This window comes from Lampris incognitus, chromosome 5 (assembly GCF_029633865.1).
Source record: "Lampris incognitus isolate fLamInc1 chromosome 5, fLamInc1.hap2, whole genome shotgun sequence".
Taxonomy (NCBI): domain Eukaryota; kingdom Metazoa; phylum Chordata; class Actinopteri; order Lampriformes; family Lampridae; genus Lampris; species Lampris incognitus.
Genome location: NC_079215.1, coordinates 20957383 through 20980979, shown reverse-complemented (window position 1 = coordinate 20980979; position 23597 = coordinate 20957383). Strand labels below are relative to the sequence as shown.

Here is a 23597-nt window from a genome sequence, read left to right as displayed (position 1 = left end):
AAATTCAGTTTGGAGGCTGATTCTTTTTTGATAGAGCTCAAGGGTTAGGGATATAGCATACTCTCTGTCTAGCGCTGCTATACCATCAGACAGCTCCTTCAATTTAGCAGTACTCTCTTTTTACTATTTGCTCTGTAGCTAATAATATGGCCACCCAAGAATGCTTTCAGAGCTTCCAATAGGACATACTGGGACATGTCTGGGCGGACATTAGTCTCAATAAAAAGCTTGATTTGACTGTTCACAAATTTAGCAAATGTAGGTTCTGAAAGTAGAAGAGGGTTCAAGCGCCATGATCTAAAAGGGGTGGGCTGGTCTGGGACAGGGGGGCATGACCAGATATTATTATGCTGTGGTATGTAACCTGACTGATAAGGGGAATAAATCTAATGTCAATGAGAAAATAATAAATTCGGGAAAATGTGTGGTGCACAGGAAAGAAGAAGGAATAAGCCCTACTGTTAGGATATTTGAAACTTCAGGGGTCGCACAGGCTAAACTGTACAGTGAAACTGTTCAAAGCAGTGGCCATTTTTAGTGGTTGAGCAGGTCTGGTCAATGAGTGGTCCAGTTTAGGATTTGAAGTACAGTTTATATCTCCTCCAATTATAAGTGAGTGGCTGTCTACATTTGGTAGGGTGGAGAACAAAGAAAAGATGAAATGTTCATCATCCCAGTTGGGGGCGTAGATACTTAAACACACCAAGGTCAACAAAGATCTGCTACACTTACACCACACAATTCTTAGTAGAAAATGTAACTTCTTACCTTAAGGCTTCATCTGTGCCTCTTATACAGCCGTCTTCCTTGTCTTACTGAATACAAAGTCCTTTACAATGTCTTTTAAGTCCATATGTTTAGCCAGTTCACACTCAGTGGCAAGTATTGCCATTATCATTGCTTATATTTAGGATGAACATGATTATCGCTGGCCTCAATGACCCCCCCCCCCCCCAGAGGCTGAGCCCCAGAAAGCTTTCTCCCCTTATGGGTGGCCCTGCTTTGCTCTGCTATACTCACATTCCTCTATTAATGCCTCCATTTATCCCTGGTTCTTCAGACAAACTGGAGTCTTTTGGAGAGGCTGTGGGTGTGAGCGGACAGGAGGACACGCCGACTTCTGTCTTACACAAACCTCGGAGAGAAAAAAATGAGCAGTTGTTAAAATCTAAAAGCTGACACACACACTTGCACACATGCACACACACACCCACACCCACACACACAAATACATCCAGAAAGTAAACAGAAAGCAGAACTTACTGTTGAAGCCTGAGGAAGTGTCACTCCCTCCCTCCTGCTGTCTCTGATCCTGGGAGGGGAAGCCGAAGGGAGGCAAAGAGCGAAGTCAGAAGTAGAGTAAATGACTGATTCAGTGGACCAAGTGAGTAATAACAAACAGGATTACCAGTATCAGATGTAAAAAGCAGACTACACAAGTTCATTACAATTCAGTTTTTCAGGGGGATGCCGCCTCTTCCACTGTAGAAGCGCATCTATTTTAAAAGAGGGTTTTGTTATATCTATGAGATGCGAGCATATAAAAGTTGTAAGTATCCATGTTTGGATGCAGGCAGAGGTGAAAAGAGTTACACGCGCTCTAAATGTGGCGTACAATTCACTCTTTGATTACTTTGCCTTTTATGCACTGGATTTTGGTCAACTAAGGCAGATTCAGTTGTTCTTTTTTTATAGATATTACTGGGGATTCCTCTTGACTGTATAGTAGATAAGCAGGGGAAAAATACAGGAGAGGTGGTGTTTATTTATTTATTTTACTACTTTATTAATCCCCATGGGGCAATTCTTTCTCTGCATTTAACCCATCCTAGCTGTGTAGCTAGGAGTAGTGGGTAGCCGCCGTGCAGCAACCAGGGATGTGTGGTGTATGTCAAAATAATCATATGTGTGCATGACTGTGTGTGTGTTACATGCAGTGTTGGGTATAATAAAGCATCATAAACACATGACAAGCATGTAGGAGATAATTATAGTCACATCAGAACGTCATACCTCATACAATATGTTGCATAATCTCTAGTGTTATGAGATTGTTGTCAGCTACATATAACAGGACATACACCATAATATCATGTGGGACTGTTGTTGTTTCTGCTCTGACTGTGTCTTCTCTTTATCTGCTGTGTCAGACCACTGTCTTATCAAATTTCAGGTGGCACTTTCTAGTCCTTGCTGATGTGGCACTAACGTGTTCAGCACCTGTCATATCGGCCCACCAATCCTGATAGCACTTGGTGATAGAATGCAAGAGTTCCTGGCTCCTTTCACCATATTGACTGGATCTGTTGATAGCTTTACTAGTGACCTAAATGTAACTCTTCCTAATCTTCTCGAGTCAATGGCAACTCTAATTACCAAAATTAGACATCAACGAAAATCAACACCCTGGTTCACTGACAACACACGTGCTCTTAAACTGGCCTGTAGGAAACTTGAGCGGAAATGGCATGAATCCAGACTTGAAGTCTTTCATCTTGTGTGGCTGTAGCGTAGCCAGAAATCCAATGTGGGTGGCACAGAGAAAATCAGGTGGGCCTAGCCCGTCCAAAACCATCCATCATCCGACCCGCTTATTCTGCTATCAGGGTCGCAGGGATGCTGGAGCCTATCCAAACAGTCATAGGGCACACACACACACACACACGCACACACACACATGCACACACACACACGCACCTAGGGGCAATTTAGTATGGCCGATTCACCAGACCTATATGTCTTTGGACTGTGGGAGGAAACCGGAGCACCGGGAAGAAACCCACGCAGACACAGGGAGAACATGCAAACTCCACACCACACAGAGGATGACCCCCAAGAGGGGACTACCGTGGGGCTCGAACCCAGAACCTTCTTGCTGTGAGGCGACCGAGCTAACCACTGTGCCGCCCCGTCCAAAACCACTCATACTTATGGGTTCTGAAACACATATGTTAACCAAAATAGGCCATCACAACTATACTTGCCTGAATGCACCACAGTTTAATCATACATGGCTTTAACTGTTCGTAAGTTACCCCATACCCCAAAACATGCTGCACCAGAAATTGGTCCACCCCAAGGATCAGATTCCCCGGCACAAACAGAGCAATATAGTGTATTCTGTTAAGTGCAGGACGATTGCCTTGACTTTTACGTTTGGGAAACCAAACAGACGCTGACCAAGAGAATGGCACAACAGAGGAGAGCTAATGCGTCAGGCCAGGACTCTTCAGTCTACGCCTATCTACAGGCCAGGATGAGGATGTGCACATCCTTGATAGGGAGGAATGCTGGTTTGACTGAGGAGTTAAAGAGGCCATCTATGGGGAGTAGAGTACATCTGTCGCCATCTTACTTCCTGGACAAGTTTTTTCTGCCATCTTACAATTGCAAACATTCCCAAATCCTCTGTGAACAGTACACATGGCCATTTAAACTGTAATTAATGGTCACACCTATTTCCATATGAAACTAATCGTTGGTTTAAGTCGTTATGCAACACTATTGTTTATAAGGGTGGGGATACCTGCAGTCAGTTTAGACTGAAGAGGTCACTTAGATGTGTGATGAAAGATTTCAGTCAATAAACGTTTTGTCCAGAACTGATTGAACTTTCTTTGACAGGAGTTATCAGGACGCTGTATCACCAAGCTGACAACGTCCCCACCGACAGAGACCAGGGAAGGGGAGAAATCCCACATTAAACAGGCCCAGGTTAAGTGTGGCTATCATAACAGGGAATTTATCAAAGCCAGGAAGACACCCAAACAGTGCACCCGTTGATCGAAGAGAGAAGAACAACAACTACCTAAGTGTAAACCAGTGGTAGTGGTGATTCCATATGTGGCAGGAGGGTCTGAACAGTTGAGGCATGTATTTTCCAAACATCACGTCTCAGTTGCTTTCAAACCCCAAAATATGCTGCGCGAGAAATTGGTCGACCCCAAGGATCGGGTACCCCGACACAAACAGAGTAACATAGTGTATGCTATTAGGTGCCAAGAGGATTGCTGTGACTTGTACATTGGGGAAACCAAACAGACGCTGGCCAAGAGGATGGCACAACACAGAAGAGCTAATACGTCAGGCCAGGACCCCACAGTCTACACCAATCTACAGACCAGTGGCCACTCTTTCAAGGATGAGGATGTGCACATCCTTGACTGGGAGGAACACTTGGTCAAAACCTTCAGCTAGTTCAAAATGCTGGTGCTAGAATATTAACTAAAACAAAAAAGTTTGACCATATCACACCGATTATAGCCTCATGCTAGATCTGACGTGAAAGGGCAACTTTTAACCTATAAAATACACAGTGGGTGGAGCATCCAGGTAGCGTAGCAGCATTTCTTTGCCTACCAACACGGGGATCGCCGGTTCAAATCCCTGTGTTACCCCCGGCTTGGTCAGGCGTCCCTACAGACCCAATTGGCCATGTGTGTGGGTGGGAAGCTGAAGGTGGCACAATTTCATTTTCTCCTATCTAGATTACTGTAACTCTCTCTACTCTGGCCTCAACCAAGCTACTTTAAATCGTCTACAGTTGGTTCAGAATGCAGTTGCTAGACTACTAACTAGAACTAGCAGTAGGTCCCATATTACCCCTATTCTTGAATCCCTCCACTGGCTTCCCGTAAAATTCAGAATAATCTATAAGAGCTTAATGATTACATTTAAAACACTGCATGATCTTGCCCCCAGTTATAGTTCTGATCTTCTCATGCCTCATTCCACTTCCTGACCACTCTGATCCTCAAACCTCAGTCTTTTATCCATTCTTCACTCCAACTGTAAAACAAAAGGTGACTGCACCTTTGCAGTTTTAGCCCCAAGACTCTGGAATAATCTTCCCCAATTCATTAGATTCGCTGAATCATTGGACTGTTTTAAGCAGCTTCTTAAAAACCCATCTTTTCAGGCAAGCCTTTTTATAGATTCCCACCCGACTTCTGTTTTGTTTCATCTTTAGCTTGGCCTGTTACTCTCTATGCCAGGCTTTTATATTCATTTAATTTATTCTATGTATTTATTCGTATTTTGTGTATTGAGTGTAAAGCACTTTGTAACTCTGTTTTTAAATGTGCTATATAAATGCAATTTTGCTCGCTTGCTTGCTTATCTGTATGCAACGAGGTGGGACAGATTTTCTTTGCCATCTCAGGAAAATGTCGGCACCAACTGTGATGGTATCTGAGTTCATTTTAATGGAAGTAACACTACCATCCCAACAATCCCCAACATTTCATGAGGGCATAAACAGCTACTTCAAAAACATTATTCAGAATTATATTGAAACAAAGACTACAAAAATAATCAATAAGCTGAGGTTTATCAATCAACTATATAGGCTATAATATAGAGAATCCTGTCAGAAAAAGCATCACCTTTTACACAGCTACGTATACCTAATTTACTTACTGTACTTCGAAAAGCACCAGATTTTTTTCTTTTGATATTTTCGCTGTGAGGCTTTCAATTTGTCATTTCCTTTGTTAGTGAATTGATCTGGAACAAAACTCATTCTTTCATTGTCATACATGAGTTGAAATCATGCAAACTTTGAATATCATTTCAAACTGTTAGATTCTGTGTGAGATCTTCTACAAAAGCACAGTAATTCCATCCCCCAGCATCTACTGAAGATAATATGATAAATGAGAACAGGAAAAAAGTAAAAGTAAAGAGAGGACCACTGTGTTGTCCACAATTGTAGTTTGGTATCATAACTGCAGGAGCATGAGCCAAGCTCTCTCACTTTGCTGTTGTTTTTACCCGTGTGTCCATACGCTCGAACCAAAACATTTTTCATGTACACTCACAGCCAATCATATTGTCAGCCTTGACTGGCACCCATCCCAATAAAAGATAAAGTTGCTCCCCAAAGTCTTCAGCAAGACCTTGGAAGACAGTAGGGCCCACAGCTAGAGGGCTTTGCCTATTACCATAGAACTTGAGTTATGTTACATAACTGTCTTTCTATTTCCCAAAGGCTCTGCCATCCAGCTTCACTATCTGTTTAATGGCAAAGCCTGATATAGTCTACACCCTGCTGGCTCAAAAGAACCATACAATACAAACAGACTAGCCTCCTCCCAGTCACCAAGAGGCTGGATGCATATGTCCTTGGACAAGTGATGAGCAGAGTGACCGGGATTTCACTCGTACCTAAAACGACCATGGACGGTCAAAATGACCGCTGGTTTTCAAACTCTATAGTCTGTCAAGATAAATACACAGTTGAGATATTAATGCATTGCATATGTTAACGTGACAAGGCCTATACAATGTGAAATTTAAAAAAAAGAAGGGAAAATAACCATTGAAACAGTCCCAAACAACGACCGAACTTAAAAACTACTAGAACGACCCATGGCAGTCAAAATGACTGCCCGCGGTTTTTAAACTCTATATTCTGTCAAGATAAATATGGCGACAGACATGGGCGCAAGTCCATGAATACTGGAATGGCATCCAGTGCTTCACCTGTGCCCCCCGTCCATAGGGTTAGTGGTTGTGTCAGGAAGGGCGTGCGTGTGTGTGTGTGTGTGTGTGTGTGTGTGTGTGTGTGTGTGTGTGTGTGTGTGTGTGAGAGAGAGAGAGAGTGTGGTTTTAGATTGTGTGTTTGTGTGAGAATTTTGGGGCAATTTGACGGCGCAGTCATGTTTTGAGAGAGCATGTGTGCCTGAGCCCTTAAATGACTGACTTTAAAGTCCTGGTGAGTCAATCAGCTCTCATATCATCACACTTATCACTGCAACATTAAAATTAATTCACATTTTACACTTGAGGAGGGATCTAAGATATTCACCGGCAGCACTGAGACAAGATTAACACACTCTATAGTGGAAGGGCACTTAAGAACACCAATCTGGACATGGAGCACTTAACTGTGTGATCAATTTTTCAAAAGTCTGGCTCTCAATCAACTTAAGTTCCCTTTTCAGGGGGAGTGCAGTCTGTAAACGTTCCCTTATAAGAGCTCAAAGCTGCAATTCCTAAGTGTCAACCTTACTTTCAACCCATTCAAGTGGTAAAGAATAACGTTTGTGTTTTAAAAACACTTGTTGCGAAGCATTGTTGAGCCACCAGAAGCTAATAATTCAGCTAACTAACAGCAGGTTAGTCTCTTACTTCATGGAGGAGAAGACAAGAACATCAGGAATGTCAACATTTTCTTTGGATTTGAGGCGATCCATGGAAATGCGCTCCGGCTTGCCATCGACGTCCACAACCAAGTGTTTGTTCCTCGTCTCCAGAACGCGGAACGGGCCAACCTAGGGAGACCACAGGGGTTCATGGTGGGCACTGTGGTGGATGAAAATGTATCCTGCGGACTGCAGACTTGCGGGAGATTGGTTTTGAGATTGGTTTTGCCAGCAACGTGCTGTAAGTCTGTGATGAACTCCAAGATGTAGGAGAGCCATCACTACTGGCGGCCGGACCACAACTCAGCCACCTTGGCCATGGCAAACGTCAGTGGTTTGTAGTCCACAAACAGCAGGGGAAGGAAGTGTCGAACGGCGAAGTAGAGGGCGAGGAGATCCCGATCGAAGGTGCTGTACTTCTGTTCTCTGAGGCATAACTGTCAGCTGAAGAAAGCGAGCGGTTGCCAAGAACTGTTCACTCACTGCTCATGCACCGCACCGAGTGCATAGTCCAAAACGTCCATGGTAATGGCGATCGGAGCCTTGAGTGACGGGTGCACCAGCATTGTTACATCAGCCAGAGCAGCCTTAGCATCCACAAACACCTTGTCCCTCTCTGCAGACCAGTCCACAGTGTGTTTGGTGGCCCTGCCTTTCAGGGTCTTGTATAGGAGTTGCATGAGTTTAGCAGCTCAGGGGATAAAGTGTTAGTAAAAGTTCACCATGCCGACGAACTCCTGTAGGGACTTTACTGTGAGCAGTCACGGGAAGTTCACAACGGCATCCATCTTTGATGGGAGGGGTACCGCCCCATCTTTGGTGATTCGGTGTCCGAAGAAAGCGATGGTGGTTAGCCCGAACTGGCATTTGGCTGGGTTGACGATCAGCCCGTGCTGGCTGAGCTGCTCAGTGTCTGGAGGTGAGACAGATGGTCCGCTTTGGAGGTGCTGGCAATGAGGATGTCATCTAGATGGATGAAGAGGAAAGGCAGGTCTCGTAGAACCGAATCCATGAAGCGCTGGAATGTCTGCGCAGCGTTCTTGAGGCCGAACAGCATGCGTAGGAATTCGAACAGTCCAAATGGGGTGATCACCACTGTTTTGGGGACATCCAGCGGGTGGATGGGCACCTGATGGTATCCACAGATGAGATCCACTTTGGAAAAGATGAATTTTCCACCAGGTGGGCAGAAAAGTCTTGGTTGTGTGGGACTGAGTAGTGGTCCAGTGTGGTTGAGTCAGCAGTAATAGCTGCACGGGCGCCATCCGCCGCCAGGTTTCGAGATGATGTGGAGGGCTGAAGCCCATGGGCTACTGGAGTGGCGAATGATGCCGAGGCGCTCCATATTATCAAACTCCTCCCTGGTGGTGATGAGCTTGTCAAGGGTCTAGGCGCCGAGCCCAAGCATAAACCGGTGGGCCAGCGGGGGCGATGTGGTGCTCCACTCTGTGCTTGGTGGTGGATGATGAGAAGGTGTACTGCATGAGGACCAGGAACTCAGCGATAAGCCAGAGAAACTCATCTGCGGCTGAGAGCATGCTAGACAATCTGTTGGAGTCCGCTCCACTGAGAGTGCATGTATACGAACAGAAAGTGACAGCATCGGTTTTTGACATCCACCAGCAGTCCACAGGCACATAGGAAATCTATGCCGAGGAGGAGGATGGCCACTTTTGTCATGAAAAAGTCTAAACCAAAGCACTGTTCACCAAAACACAGCTCCACGTACCTAGTATCATAAGCGCGGATGGGGCTACCGTTACCGGCTTCCATGGGGGGGGCATATCCACAGGACAGGATGTCTACTCTTGATGCGGGCAGGATGCTCCTCTGCATGCCCGTGTCACATAGCAATGGCTGTCCGGATATGGTGTCTTGGATGAACAGCAGCCGGCCAGTTTGGCCGACGCACATGGCCACTACTGAGCACCAGCCCCGGCGTTTCCCGTCATGCTGAAACTGCATGGAAATCAGCACCGCTTGGCTTTGGGTCCAGACTTGGTGTGGTAAAAACACAAGGCTGGGTCTCACCGGCATTGAGGATCTGCTGCTGTGGTGGCAACTGTTGTGTCTCCAGGCAGTGGTGAAATGCTTAGGCAGGAAAAAGTGCGGCCGCACAGTGCTGTTGACCAGCCAGGAATTTTTTTTTATCAGCCTACCTGGCCAGAGCATGACAGTCAGTGATAGCGGTGTTGGCCAAAGCAGCTCGTACCTGAGAAGGCAGCTGTCGCAGAAACAGATGGACAAAGAGGAAGTTGGGATTGTGCTCTCCCAGGAAATCCAGCATCCTGTCCATGAGTTCCGACGGCTTACTGTCACCGAGGCCTTGTAGAGAGAAAAGCCGGCTTGCTCGCTCAGCGTCAGAAAGTTCAAAAGTTTTCAACAGGTGAGCCTTGAGTGTCGCGTATTTATCCTGCTATGGAGGATTTTTGAGGAGGCTGACCATTCTGGTTGCTGTTGAACTCCCAAGGGCTGCCACCGCACAATATTATTTTGTGGCATCCGCGGTGATTTCCCACAACGTGAACTGCGCTTCTGTCTGGGCGAACCAAGCTGAAGCTGACAACTCCCAGAACTCTGGCCAGCTTGAGAGAAACTGCATTAGTCGCCATGTTTGTGAAGAGCGTTCTCTGGAAATGTCCAGCAGAAAAGTGCCGGGGTCACCAATGTGGAAGTTGGGAGAAAACAGAGACCAAGAACGTCTCTCTTTGACTACACAAATGCGTGCCGTTTATTTCCTTATTTTCACAACCCCCCTCAACAACATGGCGCTGCATAACCATGGCTACACTCCGAGCCCTTAAGTGAGCACGTCTGCTTAATACAAAACAACAAGCCATGGTGAATTATGTCGATAAGTCCACTACATCCCCCACAAACGATTCACTGGCCCCCTGGCTTAATCCGTGAGCAGTAGCTATAAATGCCACTAACGTATTTTCCAAGGCAAAACGCATCATTCCCGTATGTTCCACTTTAAGAGATGCACAGAGCAAATTTCTTAAGACTTAATTTGAATCTAAGTGCAAGGGAGGCTGAGGCAGGGACAGGTGGATCCCCACTGTCACATGCTTGAGACCTGTACCCTGGTAGTGAATAGTGCCTTCTATACACCACCAAACAATAAACAAAATGATTGAACCCGTGTATTAGCTTTTTATCTTTTAGTATTTGTCGTGAAAGGTATTCTATGCACTTGGTGTGCCATGTCTGCTTGTTAGCCACAACAGCTTTGCCTTTTCTTCTTCAAACTTGTCAACGCCTGCTTTATTCTTCTGCGTTTGGGGATATAAATGCTGTATCCTGTACTTAACATTAACCATTAGCTACTAAATTGAGCAATTGCAAAAGCGTCCGTGATTTTAATATTCATGGATTAGGTGTTTTATACACACCAGTGATAAAAAAATATCAAAAAGGGCATTTGTTTGCTCATAAGTCTCCACAGATTGTAGCTTTAAAATACAGGGCAAAAAAAAAAAAACATATTTAGCCAGTGCTGGTGCCAACGATTGCTCTTAACACGCCCCGCTAACTGCATCAGTGCAAATATGTAACTTAAACTAAATTTAATTGAATAGTGTGGGAGTGCAGGAATGAGGAGACGGAGAGATCGAGTCGAGTCAATTCCGTTTACTCGCCGCACAAAACAACACCGATACAACACAATCTCTTGTGGCAACAAGCTAACAGCTAGGCTGCAGAAAACATGGTCCCACTTCCTGGGAAACTCTAAGCAGTGCCTACGTCAGCACTCTGAACGTCTGCCTTAAAGGAGCAGCAGCCCCTGATGAATCTATCCTCAATTGTGTATCACCACACAGCCCCCCCCCCAGAATTCACCATCACGAAAAAATGCAAAACAGTAATGTAACACAACAGTACTTAGTGAAACACAAACAGCCAACAGGCAAACAGTCCCCAGTGAAACAGTCAACGTCTCGGGGGGCGGACCAGGTGGCCAAAACAGCTGCACTGAACGGGTATGGGGACGGTGGAAGGGGCAGGGGCAGAGGACAGAGCCGGAGCCCGGGCAGGAGCCGAGGCTGGGCTGGGGGCCCAAGAAGGGGGGCATCCACGCCGCAAGGGCAGGGCCAGTTCGACCGGCCCACCCAGGTTCAAATGGGCAGGCTTGAGACGGTCCACTGAGACCCACTCCGGCTTGCCCCCCATGTCCACCACAAAGTTCTTAGGCCCCGCTTCCAGGACGCACAAGAGCCCGTCATAGGGGGGCTGCAGGGGGGTATGGTGGCTGTCGTGGTGGATGAAGATGTACCTGGCCGACAGCAGATCCTTGGGGATGTAGGACTGAGGGAGGCAGTGGTGAGGTGTAGGGATCGGAGATAAAGTGTTGGCACCGTCCTGGGCCACAGCCCAATGAGAAGCTGCAGACCAGGGGGCCACGGAGTCTGGGAGAAACTCACCTGGGACAAGCAGTGGCTGGCCGTAAACCAACTCGGCAGATGAGGACTGGAGGTCTTCCTTGGGGTTGGAGCGTAGGCCACGGGAGGTGATTGACCCAGTTGCTATCCGTGAGGCTGGCATGAAGAGCGGCCTTCATAGACCGACGAAACCACTCACAAAGTCCATTGCCCTGAGGGTTGTACGCCATGGTGCGGTGGAGCTTCACCCCCAGCCCCTCTGCGACTGCAGTCCAGAGCTCGGACATGAACTGCGGGCCCCTGTCCGAGGTGAGGTCAGTCGGCGTGCCAAAATGGGCCACCCAGGACCCGATGAATGCCCAGGCCACCTCAGCAGATGTGGTCGATGACAGGGGAACAGCTTCCGGCCACCTGGTGGTCCTGTCCACCATGGTGAGAAGGTGAGTGAACCTGTGGGAGAGGGGCAGAGGGCCCACCAGGTCCACATTCACATGGTCAAAACGCCTTTCGGGCACCAGGAATGGCACCAAGGGGGCTTTGGTATGACGGTGTACTTTGGAACACTGACACACCACGCAGGAGTCAGCCCAGGTCTTGACGTCCTTCCTGAGGCCAAGCACCCGGGTGGGAAAGGCCTTGGATAATGTCAAAAACACGGTGCCGGGAGCTGGCTAGCACTGTGCGCATAGGCGCTGGGAGCTGCCATAGAAAAATATGGGTGAAAATGAAGGAGGGATCCACTGAGCCCAAAATGGCCAACATCTTCTTCAGCAGCTCGGAAGGTTTGCTATCGCCGAGTCCGTTGAGTGCCAACAGGCGATCTGCCTTCTCCATCTCTGACAGCTCGAAGAGCTGTAAAAGGAATGCTTTGAGTGCACCATATTTTCCCACAGCCTGGGGGGGGGGGCTTCCAGTAGCCCCATAGCTCGGGCCGTCGTCTGGGCATCCAACACCGCCACTACATGGAAATACCTTGTAACGTCCTGTGTTATTCCACCCAGCTCGAACTGGGCTTCAATGTGCTGAAACCATGGCCGAGGACTCTGCTGCCAAAAGTTGGGCAACGTCGCCATTGCTGCTGAGATGCTAGCGCTAACATGAGCCATACCGTTAGCATCACTCGGAGCCGGAGCAGTGCTGCCATTGCTTTGGGTCGACATGCTCGTTGTCAATGTGTGGGGTCACCAATGTGGGAGTGCAGGAATGAGGAGACAGAGAGATCGAGTCAAGTCAATTCTGTTTACTCGCCACACAATACAACACCGATACAACACAATCTCTCGTGGCAAAAAGCTAACAGCTAGGCTGCAGAAAACATTGTTCCACTTCCTGGGAAACTCTAAGCAGAGCCTATGTCAGCACTCTGAACGTCTGCCTTAAAGGAGCAGCAGCCCCTGGTGAATCTATCCTCAACTGTGTATCACCACAATAGGCTGCTTAAGATCCTATCAGTAAAATATTAACTTTATCATAGCAAAAAAAAAATCATATAAGTAAATAAATACAGTTTATTTAGTCTCACACCTTTCACACAGCAAGATCACAAAGTGCTTCACAAGAGAAAAATTGTTAAAAATAAGACCATAAGAAGTCCTGGTAGCGTAGTGGTCTATTCCATTGCCTACCAACATGGGAATCGGTGGTTCAAACCCCCGTGTTACCTCTGGCTTGGCCAGGCATCCCTACAGACACTATTGGTTGTGTCTGCGGGTGGGAAGCCAGATGTGGGCATGTGTCCTGGTTGCTGCACTAGCGCCTCCTCTGGTCGGTTGGGGCGCATGTTCGGGGGTGGGGGCTGGGGGAAATAGCGCGATCCTCCCATGCACTATGTCCATCTGGCGAAACGTCTCACTGTCAGGTGAAAAGAAGCGGCCGGCGTCTCCACATGTATCGGAGGACGCATGTGGTAGTCTGCAGCCCTCCCTGGAACGACAGAGGGGGTGGAGCAGCGACCTTGGCGGCTTGGAAGGGTGGGGTAATTGGCCAAGTACAATTGGGGAGAAAAAGGGGGAACCCCCCCCCCAAAAAAATCTACTACTACTACTAACAATCTCTGGCTGCTCCCGCTAGAGGTCGCCACAGCAGATCATCCATTTCCATCTCTTCCTGTCCTCTGCATCTTCCTCTGTCACACCAGCCATCACCACATCCATAAACCTCATCTTTGGTCTTCCCCTTTTCCTCTTCCCTGGCAGCTCCATATTCAGCATCCTTCTCCCAATATACCCAGCATCTCTCCTCCACACATGTCCAAGTCATCTCAATCTTGCCTCTCTTGCTTTGTCTCCAAATTGTCCAACCTGAGCTGTCCCTCTTAACATACTCATTCCTAATCCTGTCCTCCTTCATCATTCCCAGTGAAAATCTTAGCATCTTCAACTCTGCCACCTCCACCTTCTGTCTTTTCGTCAGTGCCACTCTCTCCAAACCATGTAACATAGCTGGTCTCACAACCATCTTGTAAACCTTCCCTTTAACTCTTGTTGGTACCCTTCTGTCAAAAATCACTCCTGACACTCTTCTCCACCCACTCCGGGTCACGGGGATGCTGGAGCCTATCCCAGCAGTTATTGGGCGGCAGGTGGGGAGACACCCTGGACAGCTGGACAGGTCACCAGGCCATCACACACACATGCACGCACGCACGCACGCACGCACGCATGCACGCACGCACGCACGCACGCACGCACGCACGCACACACACACACACACACACACACACACACACATTCATACCTAGGGGCAATTTAGTATGGCCGATTCACCTGACCCACATGTATTTGGACTGTGGGAGGAAACCGGAGCACCCGGAGGAAATCCACGCAGACACGGGGAGGACATACAAACTCCACACAGAGGATGACCCGGGATGATCCCCAAGGATGGACTACCATGGGGCTCAAACCCAGAACCTTCTTACTGTGAGGTGACCGCGCTAACCACTGTGCTGCCCCCTGGTATTTAAACTCATTAAGAAAAAAATAAGACCATAAAAACAGCAAAAAGAAACAAAATAAAACAACAACAAAAAACACATAGGCAACAAAGACCTTAAAAACACACAAAATTATAGGCACTACACCACAAGGCGAGACAAAGGTCAGTTTGGTTAAATGAGCCCCCAGTTGCTTTTTAAAGGGATCAACAGAGACTGCAGATCTTATGTCTATAGGAAGAGCGTTCCACAGTATCGGAGCCACAACTTCAAGGGCACGATCACCTTTTGTTTTCAATCGAGAGCGAGGGCCAACCAGTAAGCCCTGGTCAGAGGGATTAAAGAGGTAAAAGAAATCTCAAGACTGAAACTCAGTCATGTCAATGACTGCCATTTTTTTTCTGAACTGTCAAGTGTATTTGACTAAAGCAGACATTCTTTTAATTTGAATACCAAATATGTTCTTTCTCCACCTGATTTGGACGGTGGAATACAAATGTAAGATAGGAGATGAATTCATACAACAGACTTACAGATCATAGCTGAACACCAATATATGAGGGCCTTCTTCACATAGCATTAGGTTTGTTATTGAGATATTTTTGTTCCTGTCAGATGGCAATCTACCCGTCCATCAATTATCCAAACCGCTTATCCTGCTCTCAGCGTCGCGGGGATGTTGGAGCCTATCCTAGCAGTCATTGGGCGGTAGGTGGGGAGACACCCTAGACAGGCCATCACAGGGCACACACACACACACACACACACACACACACACACACACACACACACACACACACACACACACACACACACACACACACACACACACACACACACACACACACACACATTCACACCTCGGGACAATTAAGTACGGCCGATTCACCTGACCTACATGTCTTTGGGCTGAGAGAAAACCGGAGCACCCAGAGGAAACCCACACAGACACGGGGAGAACATGAAAACTCCACACAGAGGACGACCCGGGACGACACCCAAGGTTGGACTACCCCAGGGCTCGAACCCAGGACCTTCTTGCTGTGAGGCAACCGCGTTAACCATGCACCACTGTGCCGCACCAGATGGCAATCATTGTATAAAAAATGTGATGCATGGCATTGAGACAAGACCAGATTCACCAAATGTGTTTTTAGAAATGCCAAATTAAGATGCAGCTGCAATCTAGTGGAGAATGCAATCTTGTCTGAAATCTAATATAGATTTTTCCATTCGCACTGTTCTCATCAACCCAAGCCCACCTCCATTTCTGCTTCCGGTATTGGAAGATGGCTGCGCGAATTGGCGTTTTCAGTGGCCTCACCCAGTGCCGGTGTCAGAAGATGGCGGCACGAATTCACGTTTGTGGCGGCCTAGCCCAGTACCGTCCATGCAATGTCTTTGTCCACATCTGCGTCTAAGTTTTGTCTTCGTTTGGTGGCTGGGAGAGCTGGCGCTGGATCGTCTGGGAGAGGCTAAGCTAACTGCTAGCCCATGTAGACAGGCAGTTCCGACAACACCGAGGGCGGTCTGGCGACGGCCTCACCTGGCGTTGACTGTGGTGTTTTGATGTCATTCTGAAGAGTGCGGGGAAGTGTGTCAAGGGTGTCTGGCTGGGAGAACTGGCGCTTGGTCTGCTTCGTCCGGTGGGCCCAGGGACCACGGCCCCTGCCTGGAGCTGCACCCAAGGAGGAAACGCTGAGGGCGGTCTGACAGGACGCGGAATTTATTGTGATTTATTTATGATTTATTTATTTATGATTTATTTTTTGTTTTTTTTTACAGTCATCTGTCTCAGATTTTACAATGACTCACTATTTTTCTTCTGTAACCCTCATGCGCCCTGCATGAGCCAAGACATATAACTCCTCCCCCAATCACTACGATGACATTCAATTCAATGTCCTTTAATGGTGAATTAGAGGTAGGGTAAACTGAAAAGATACAATATCATGAATGTATGTCAATTGAGCATATGTGTATAAACATACATAATCAAATCCAATATTTTGTCCACAAAAGGGAAACAGTAAATGAAATAAAGACTCACCAAGGTATAAGCTACAAACATATGGATAAACAACTAAGGTAGGTATTAAAGGTAAGTATTTTAAACACATTCAAACGTTGTTTTATAACCAACAATTAAAGTTTAGCTGACTCTCATGTCCGCACAATATCAGCTAACACACACAATACACTATACACTACTACTACTACTACTACTACTTTCGGCTGCTCCTGTTAGGAGTCGCCACAGCGGATCATTCGTTTCCATACACTATACACTAATACAATATAAAATGTCATCCAAACGCAAAATGACAAAAGGTAATATTAGATAGGGATCTAGGTGTTAACTTCACCTACCAATAATACTGTCAAAGGCTGAAATGTAGCAGGATGTCGGCGAATACTGAAGCCGCAAGGAGATGATCTGCCATTCTCTCGCTTATCCGCTACTGCAAACTACCGCGAGATTACCTCGTTCCCCGAGACTTCACGAGATGACAGCATCACCACTGAGGCCCCTTAAAGAGACAGTACGTACTGAACTCAACCACACAAATGTCTTCTTCTCGACTGCTGACAGCAAAATTTTCACTATTTGAATCGAATGAACAACGCTCCCGTATTTAAAATGTTATTTTTACTTAAAAGTTGACTGAAGCTGTCCTAATCAATAGCATACCGCTGTTATAAAAATTCTCCCTTCTATGAGATTTATTAAATTATTTTTTGAATAAATGTTCAGGCACGACACTGAAATACTACCTAATAAGGTCTACGTTTCGGCTAGCTCCAATCTGAGTCAATTTTTTTAACAGTTGGAACAGTTTTGGAAAATTATTTACCTCATAGGCAGGTGAACAAGTGAACAAACAATACATTGAATTCAGTTGCACTGAAACTTAATTTTAAGCAACAAAAATTAGCCAAGTAAACATGGGAGTCAATGATTGTGTGGCCGAAGATTCCCTTTAAACACTCAAGGGAGCGAGTTAACGTCTACAATGACTTCAGTAGGCCTGATTTCCAACAATGAACAGGCCTATCTGAACCAAGTAAATGACCTGGCACAGTAGTGCCAGTCCAACAACCTGACCCTGAACGTCAGCAAGACCAAAGAAATGGTGGTGGACTTCAGGAGACAGCAGGGGAAAGGATACAACCCACTAAAGATCAACGGGGAACCTGTGGAGAGGGTCTCCAGCTTTAAATACCTCAGCGTACACATTGCTGAGGACCTCACCTGGACTCTTCACACTCAGCACACTCTAAAGAAGTTCAGACACGAGGCTCTACTTCTTCCAAAGGCTGAGGAAATGAAAGGTCTCACCCTCCATCCTGAAGACATTCTATTCCTCGGCAGTGGAGAGTGTCCTAACAGGTTGCATCACCGCCTGGTATGGAAACTGTTCTGCCCGTGACCGAGTTGACCTGCAGAGAGTGGAACGCACCACCAGAACATCCCTCTCCATCCTGCAGGACACTTACACCAGAAGGGCGAGGACAAGAGCCAAGAAGATCATGAGCAACACTTCTCACCCTAACAACGGACTGTTCAGGCTGTTGGGGTCTGATAGATGCCTCTGTAGTCTTAGGGCCAAAACAGAGAGACTAAAGAGAAGTTTCTATCCACAGGCCATAAGAACTCTCAACATATATGACCTTTCACATACTTGAGACAGCTAGGTTTTTTCTTTTTTATTTATTGTTTATGTTGACTTAAGAATGCACTGATCTTTTGTATTTTATCTCTATATATACTTAACACAAAAAGTAAGGAAATTTGTGTTTGGTAGATTATTTCTTTGTTGTAACAATGCTTCTTGGCAATAAATCTTATACCGTTAGAAAGCCTGTTTATTTCCCTTTTAAATGTTGCCACATTTGTAAGGAACATGCATTTGTGGGATGAGCAGCAGAGTTGAGTATGTGGGTTGCGTCCATGAAAAATTTGTCAAATTTTCTCTGCCAATGCCAAACAGCTTATTTTGCTGTTGCTATTGACTCTTGTTTTGAGCTTCTGGTACCCCAGGTGCTGACAATCAGGTGCCTGATATAAGATTTATTGCCAAGAAGCATTGTTACAACAAAGAAATAATCTACCAAACACAAATTTCCTTACTTTTTGTGCTAAGTTTACTAGGCCTATGTATTTTTTCACACAGTGACAGACTGAGTACCCCCTTTAATTTCACAGCATGTTTTACTCTGTATTTCTGTGCATGTGACAAATAAAGTAATTGAACTTGAACTTGAGTAATAGACCGTGTTTTTGGAAATATTTCCTTTTGAGTTGAAATGAGAGGTACCACTGCATTGTTAATGTTTGTATGCAGACACAGCGTAAATTTCTTAAGTTGTAGTGAATATGCAACCAGTTCTTTAAAAACTCATAAACTTGCCTTACAAACCAATAACTGATCTCATGATCAGCTCACGAAATGCTAATATCTTTTAACGTCTTGCTGCATGCACAAACTAGGAGTCATCAGGACGCTGTACCACTGAGCTGAAGTGGAAAACTCTAGTTGCTAGATGATCCTGTTTCGTTACAACAGCCTGCATTAAACCACTTTCCAGTGAAGAGTATTCAGCAGAGCAGCCGGAGGGTCCGCGGTCTAAACTCGGAAATTAGTCTACTGCCACCTTGATAGCTCGAGGATTCAAGTGCAGTCTTCAGCTCCCCCAAACCCCTCTCAACATTTTGGCAAATCTACATCGATCTCAAAAACCAAAAATGCCTACTCTAATTTACGGAACTCATACATGGGGACAGGACTTTAATCAAGTGTGTGTGTGTGTGTGTGTGTGTGTGTGTGTGTGTGTGTGTGTGCGCGCGCGCGTGGGGTGTTGGAAAGAGTTATCCGTCTTTACCAAATGCAGAGCGAAAAACAATAGCTTTACAAGGTGCTGAGATTTCTGGCTTTGAAGAGGCCTCCCTGCCCTTTGTTAATCCAATGTCCTTCCATAAAACTATGGGTCAACATACATTCATCTCACTGTGCATTTCAGCCTTCCAATATGGAGGAGCCAACTTTGCAACACAACTCTAGAGAATCCAAAAAGGCTCATCTCATCATTCAGAGAAAAACTGCATGATAAATGCCGCTCCTAAAGCAGATTAAATATACACAGGTATTGCTTTTGAGAGGTGGCAAACAATTTTACAACTACAAAGGCATAAAAACGGATGCTTAGTGGCCACTCTACTGTGGGACAGATGTGCAGCATAGTCATACTAAATATATAGCCATGTGTGATAGGTTATTAATATTGGACAGTGTTTCATAACATGATTAGTTTTGAATATTTTAGTTTTTAACACATTATTAGCTCTTCACTTGATATTCTGTGGGATCTCTGAGTTACGTAGCTTGTGAAATAGTGAGATGTTAACGTAAGTTGTGTCACTTATGGGCCACCATCGTGAAAGGGGATGGTAGCCAATATTGTTGCAATTCCTACTGGTTGCTGATAGTGGTAATGAGAGAAAATTACACTGCTTGTACTTTTAAATTGGGATCGACACATCCTGCCCTCGGCAATTCAAAGCTAAGGCTTGTTGTGTTTGAGACAAACTGTCAAAATAGATACTATTTGAAATAAATGCCCAAAGATATCAAATCCTATTTTCACATTTGTGCTTTTATCAGGGATATTTGACTTTTCTTGGTCAAATATCCCTTGTCCCAAATCTCAAGAATGGGTAACTTGTGTAATTAGCCTTCTGGGCATTAAAAAACAAAACAAAACAAAACAAAACATAGGGACACATACCTATCAACACAAACACACACACACACACACACACACACACACACACACACACACACACACACACACACACACACACACACACACACACACACACACACTCTTTCTTACCTGTGCACTTATGAGTAGTTGACTAGGAGAAACAACACTCTGCTCTAATTGTTCACTCTTAAAGTATGACAGCAAACCCTCCTGGGCTGGCAAACATGGGACCTTGGTGAGAGAACCTGGGAGCTCTGACACATCTGAAAAAGAGCCAATGAAGAGAATTCAACATGGGGATGGAACAGGGTAAAATTTGTGAACTGGGTGAGTGGTAAGTGTGGGCACAGTTAAGGAACGCTGGAGAACCTGTAAACATTCACTATTATGATTATTTCTATTTGCAACTTTGTTATTAGCCTTAAGTGTTAGCAAAGTATAGTAGTAGCAGTAAAATATTTGCAGCAGAACAATTATAGTAGTAGCAGTACTTGCAGCAGTAGTAATAGACAACCCCCCCTAGACAACTTCTCCAAGTTTGTCTTTATGCCTTGACTACGACATGCACCTTTAATGCAATGGTGTTGACGTTGTGGGCTTTCCTGCTTTGGTGCTGTCTGGATCTCAGCATCTTCTTTGCTTTTATCGTTGAGGCTGGGTTCGGTTACCATGGTTACCGTGGACAGTCCTCCTTCTTCATCAGAACTCCGGGGATCATCTCCCTCATCCTCCTCTTGCTCTGCCTCCCCACTGTCTGTTTCCATTGGCTCCTCCACCTGGGAGAGGAGAGAATGTACTGAAATGAAGTTGTCACCGGTATCACTGTATGTGAACACTGAAAATGGGAGAGGTTAAGGGGGGAATAGCGCAGTCTCAGCTTGTTAATACATTTCCCTCTCTTTTCCACAAATGGATGATGCACTGTCCGAATCTCGTCAGAATAAATCACTGGGTTCTCATTAACGAAGGCTGTAGCTTTTGTGACTCATAGCGAGGCTCAGAGCACAGACCCTTGAAAAGCATTTCCTACTACAAGTGTCTACTACAATCATCGCGTTGATGTGCGCAGACGCTATAAAACACGCCGCTATAACGTATATTTTATACAAATTACTAGAAGTGAACACAGCCGGCAACGGTCTGCCCGTGCTTACACCAAGAGGGGAAGAGGAGAGGGGAGTAGCCTATGCTGTCAAAAATGATACAAAGGATTTAATGAGGCACGAAAACGAAAGAGAGGAGGGAGTAACGATCGACGGCAGAGAAGAAGAAGAAGAAGAAGAAGAAGAAGAAGAAGAAGAAGAAGAAGAAGAAGAAAGTAACCCATGGGCTTACTCCCATCGAGAAGCGGAAACCACTGCGCTCCTGAAAAACACTTGGTTGTATGACCGTGACCAAAGTAAGCCATCGCCAACTGCTGAGTCCGTTTTAACATCGGCCCTCGACAGCAGCAGCAGCAGCAGGAACAGCAGGAACAGTAGCAGCAGCAGCAGCAGCAGCAGCAGCAGGAACAACAGCAGCAGCAGCAGCAGCAGCAGCAGCAGCTGCACGCCACACCGGCACGTCCCAACTTTAGACAGACACCGCCTATCGAAACGACACAGGCCTCGACGGTCCTTGATCGATAATAAGTTACGGTGAGCAAAGTGATTTAAAGATGACATCGCCCGGCCCCCTGTAATCTTTATATTCGTTTTTTTAAATGCAATTGAGATAAACCGATTGTCTTACATCGCACTTTTCTGTGCGCGTGTTCTTTTGCAACCGGAAAAGAGAAGGCGCGAGCGCCCGCTGTCTCCTTCCAACAGCCCGCATCTTTTGTGCAAAAGGCGAAGCCATGAACACGTATGCTCTGGGGTGGGGGGTGGGGGGGTACAATGACATCCCGTTCACGATAACATTAGTATCGTTTAAATATTACGAGATAGTGTTTGATCTAAACTACCGGGGGTCCGACGAGGAGGGGAAAAAATGTAAAACCCGAACAAGGTGAACGCGTCCCGTCTGTTGGTTTCAACGACAAATCGTTACTTTCGACTACGCCGACGCTGGGCCAGCGTGCCGTGTCAGATCGGGACGTGTTTTAAATATTGACGTCGCCTTTGTAGCTCACCTTTTTCGGAGTGTGCCTGTCCTGCAGCCCGCTCTTGAGAAGACTATCGGCGGAGCCATTCTTTGGCGGCTGCTCCGTCGCCAGTCTCCTCAGAGGAAGAGTGATGTTCCCGCAGCGTGTCCTGCGCAGCCTGCCCTTCTCCACCTCCCTCTCCAGGACCACTTTGACTTTGCCTCGGGTCAGCATCTCCTCGGAAAGCCGCTCCTGGCTGCTCAAATAGTCCAAAATCTCTTTCACCCCAAGTGGCTTCATCTGGCCTCTGGCCGCGGAACCAGAGCCCCCGCGAAGATTTATTTGGGACAAGCTGTGAACAGAGGCCACCAGTCTGTCCCCCAAGTCAGAGTTGTCTTGGTCCGTCGTCGATATGGCACCTTCTCCTCCACCTCCTCCTCCGACACGTACTTTGGGCTTGAGGGACACGTTGTATTTTGGCCTTTCAGGGGGGGTGCCATCGCCGGAGCTGACGCTCCCGGGGCAAGTTTTATCCTCCGTGTCAGCAGCGACGCCGGGCAAACCCGGCTCAATTCTTCCGCGAATCGCATCGGCTTCGGCCGGTTTTGCGGTCTTGTCATCGAGGTCGTCGAGTACGTTTGCCGTATGACCATGACTGGCCGACGGACAGTTAACCCCCGGCCGATGTCCTAATCCCTTCTCTCGCAACGCACTTGCTTTCTCCTCGCCGCACTCGCTCCCGGCGGCGCAGCTCGGTGGTGCGCCACAAACGAGACGACCGTTTCCGCTACTCGGACTGGAAAGGGGTTTCTTCCCGGCGGCGCTGGTCGACGTTCGCGGCCGGTGGCCCGGGCCGGGCTCCGGGTCGTCCTCTCCCTTCTCCTGGTCTGTCAAACTGTGCGCACTGTCGCCGTTGTTGCTCAGACCGCCGCGTTTGGTCCGCTCCCTCGCTGCCTCCGCGCTCACACCGGCGGGCGTAAACTCACCCCTCTTTCTGCTTTTCCTCTGCACCTTCGCCGCATTCCGGTAAGAGATCGATCCCTTATAGCTAACTTTGAGCACGGTTTGCTCTTGAATGAGTTTTTCCAGCTCTGCCCTGGTTCGGTCCGGGTCCGACCCGTGTCGTCTCCGAACCATACGACAAATCCTCTCGAGGTCCGGACGGGCTTTCCTCGAGCGAAGAGAATCGATTGTTTCAAGGATCCACTCTCGGTACTTCGGTTCGGACATTGCGGGGTCTTCTTCTGTTTTTAATGTTGCTGTTTTCGCGTGTCGGTCCGGACGGGCTTGGCCGGAGCGTGTCT

General features: G+C 46.8%; 1 protein-coding gene across 1 annotated transcript in view; it reads right to left on the bottom strand.

The window, feature by feature from the left end:
• samd1b (sterile alpha motif domain containing 1b) overlaps nt 1–23597 on the bottom strand; it is a 28398-nt gene extending 4801 nt beyond the window's left edge. The window contains exons 1-5 of the mRNA XM_056280421.1: nt 22324–23597; nt 20797–20998; nt 20358–20491; nt 1264–1312; nt 1021–1135 (exon numbers count right to left, since the gene is read on the bottom strand). Coding sequence (XP_056136396.1) covers nt 1021–1135; nt 1264–1312; nt 20358–20491; nt 20797–20998; nt 22324–23523 — 1700 coding nt within the window. The 5' untranslated portion in view covers nt 23524–23597. The remainder of the gene's footprint in view (nt 1–1020; nt 1136–1263; nt 1313–20357; nt 20492–20796; nt 20999–22323) is intronic.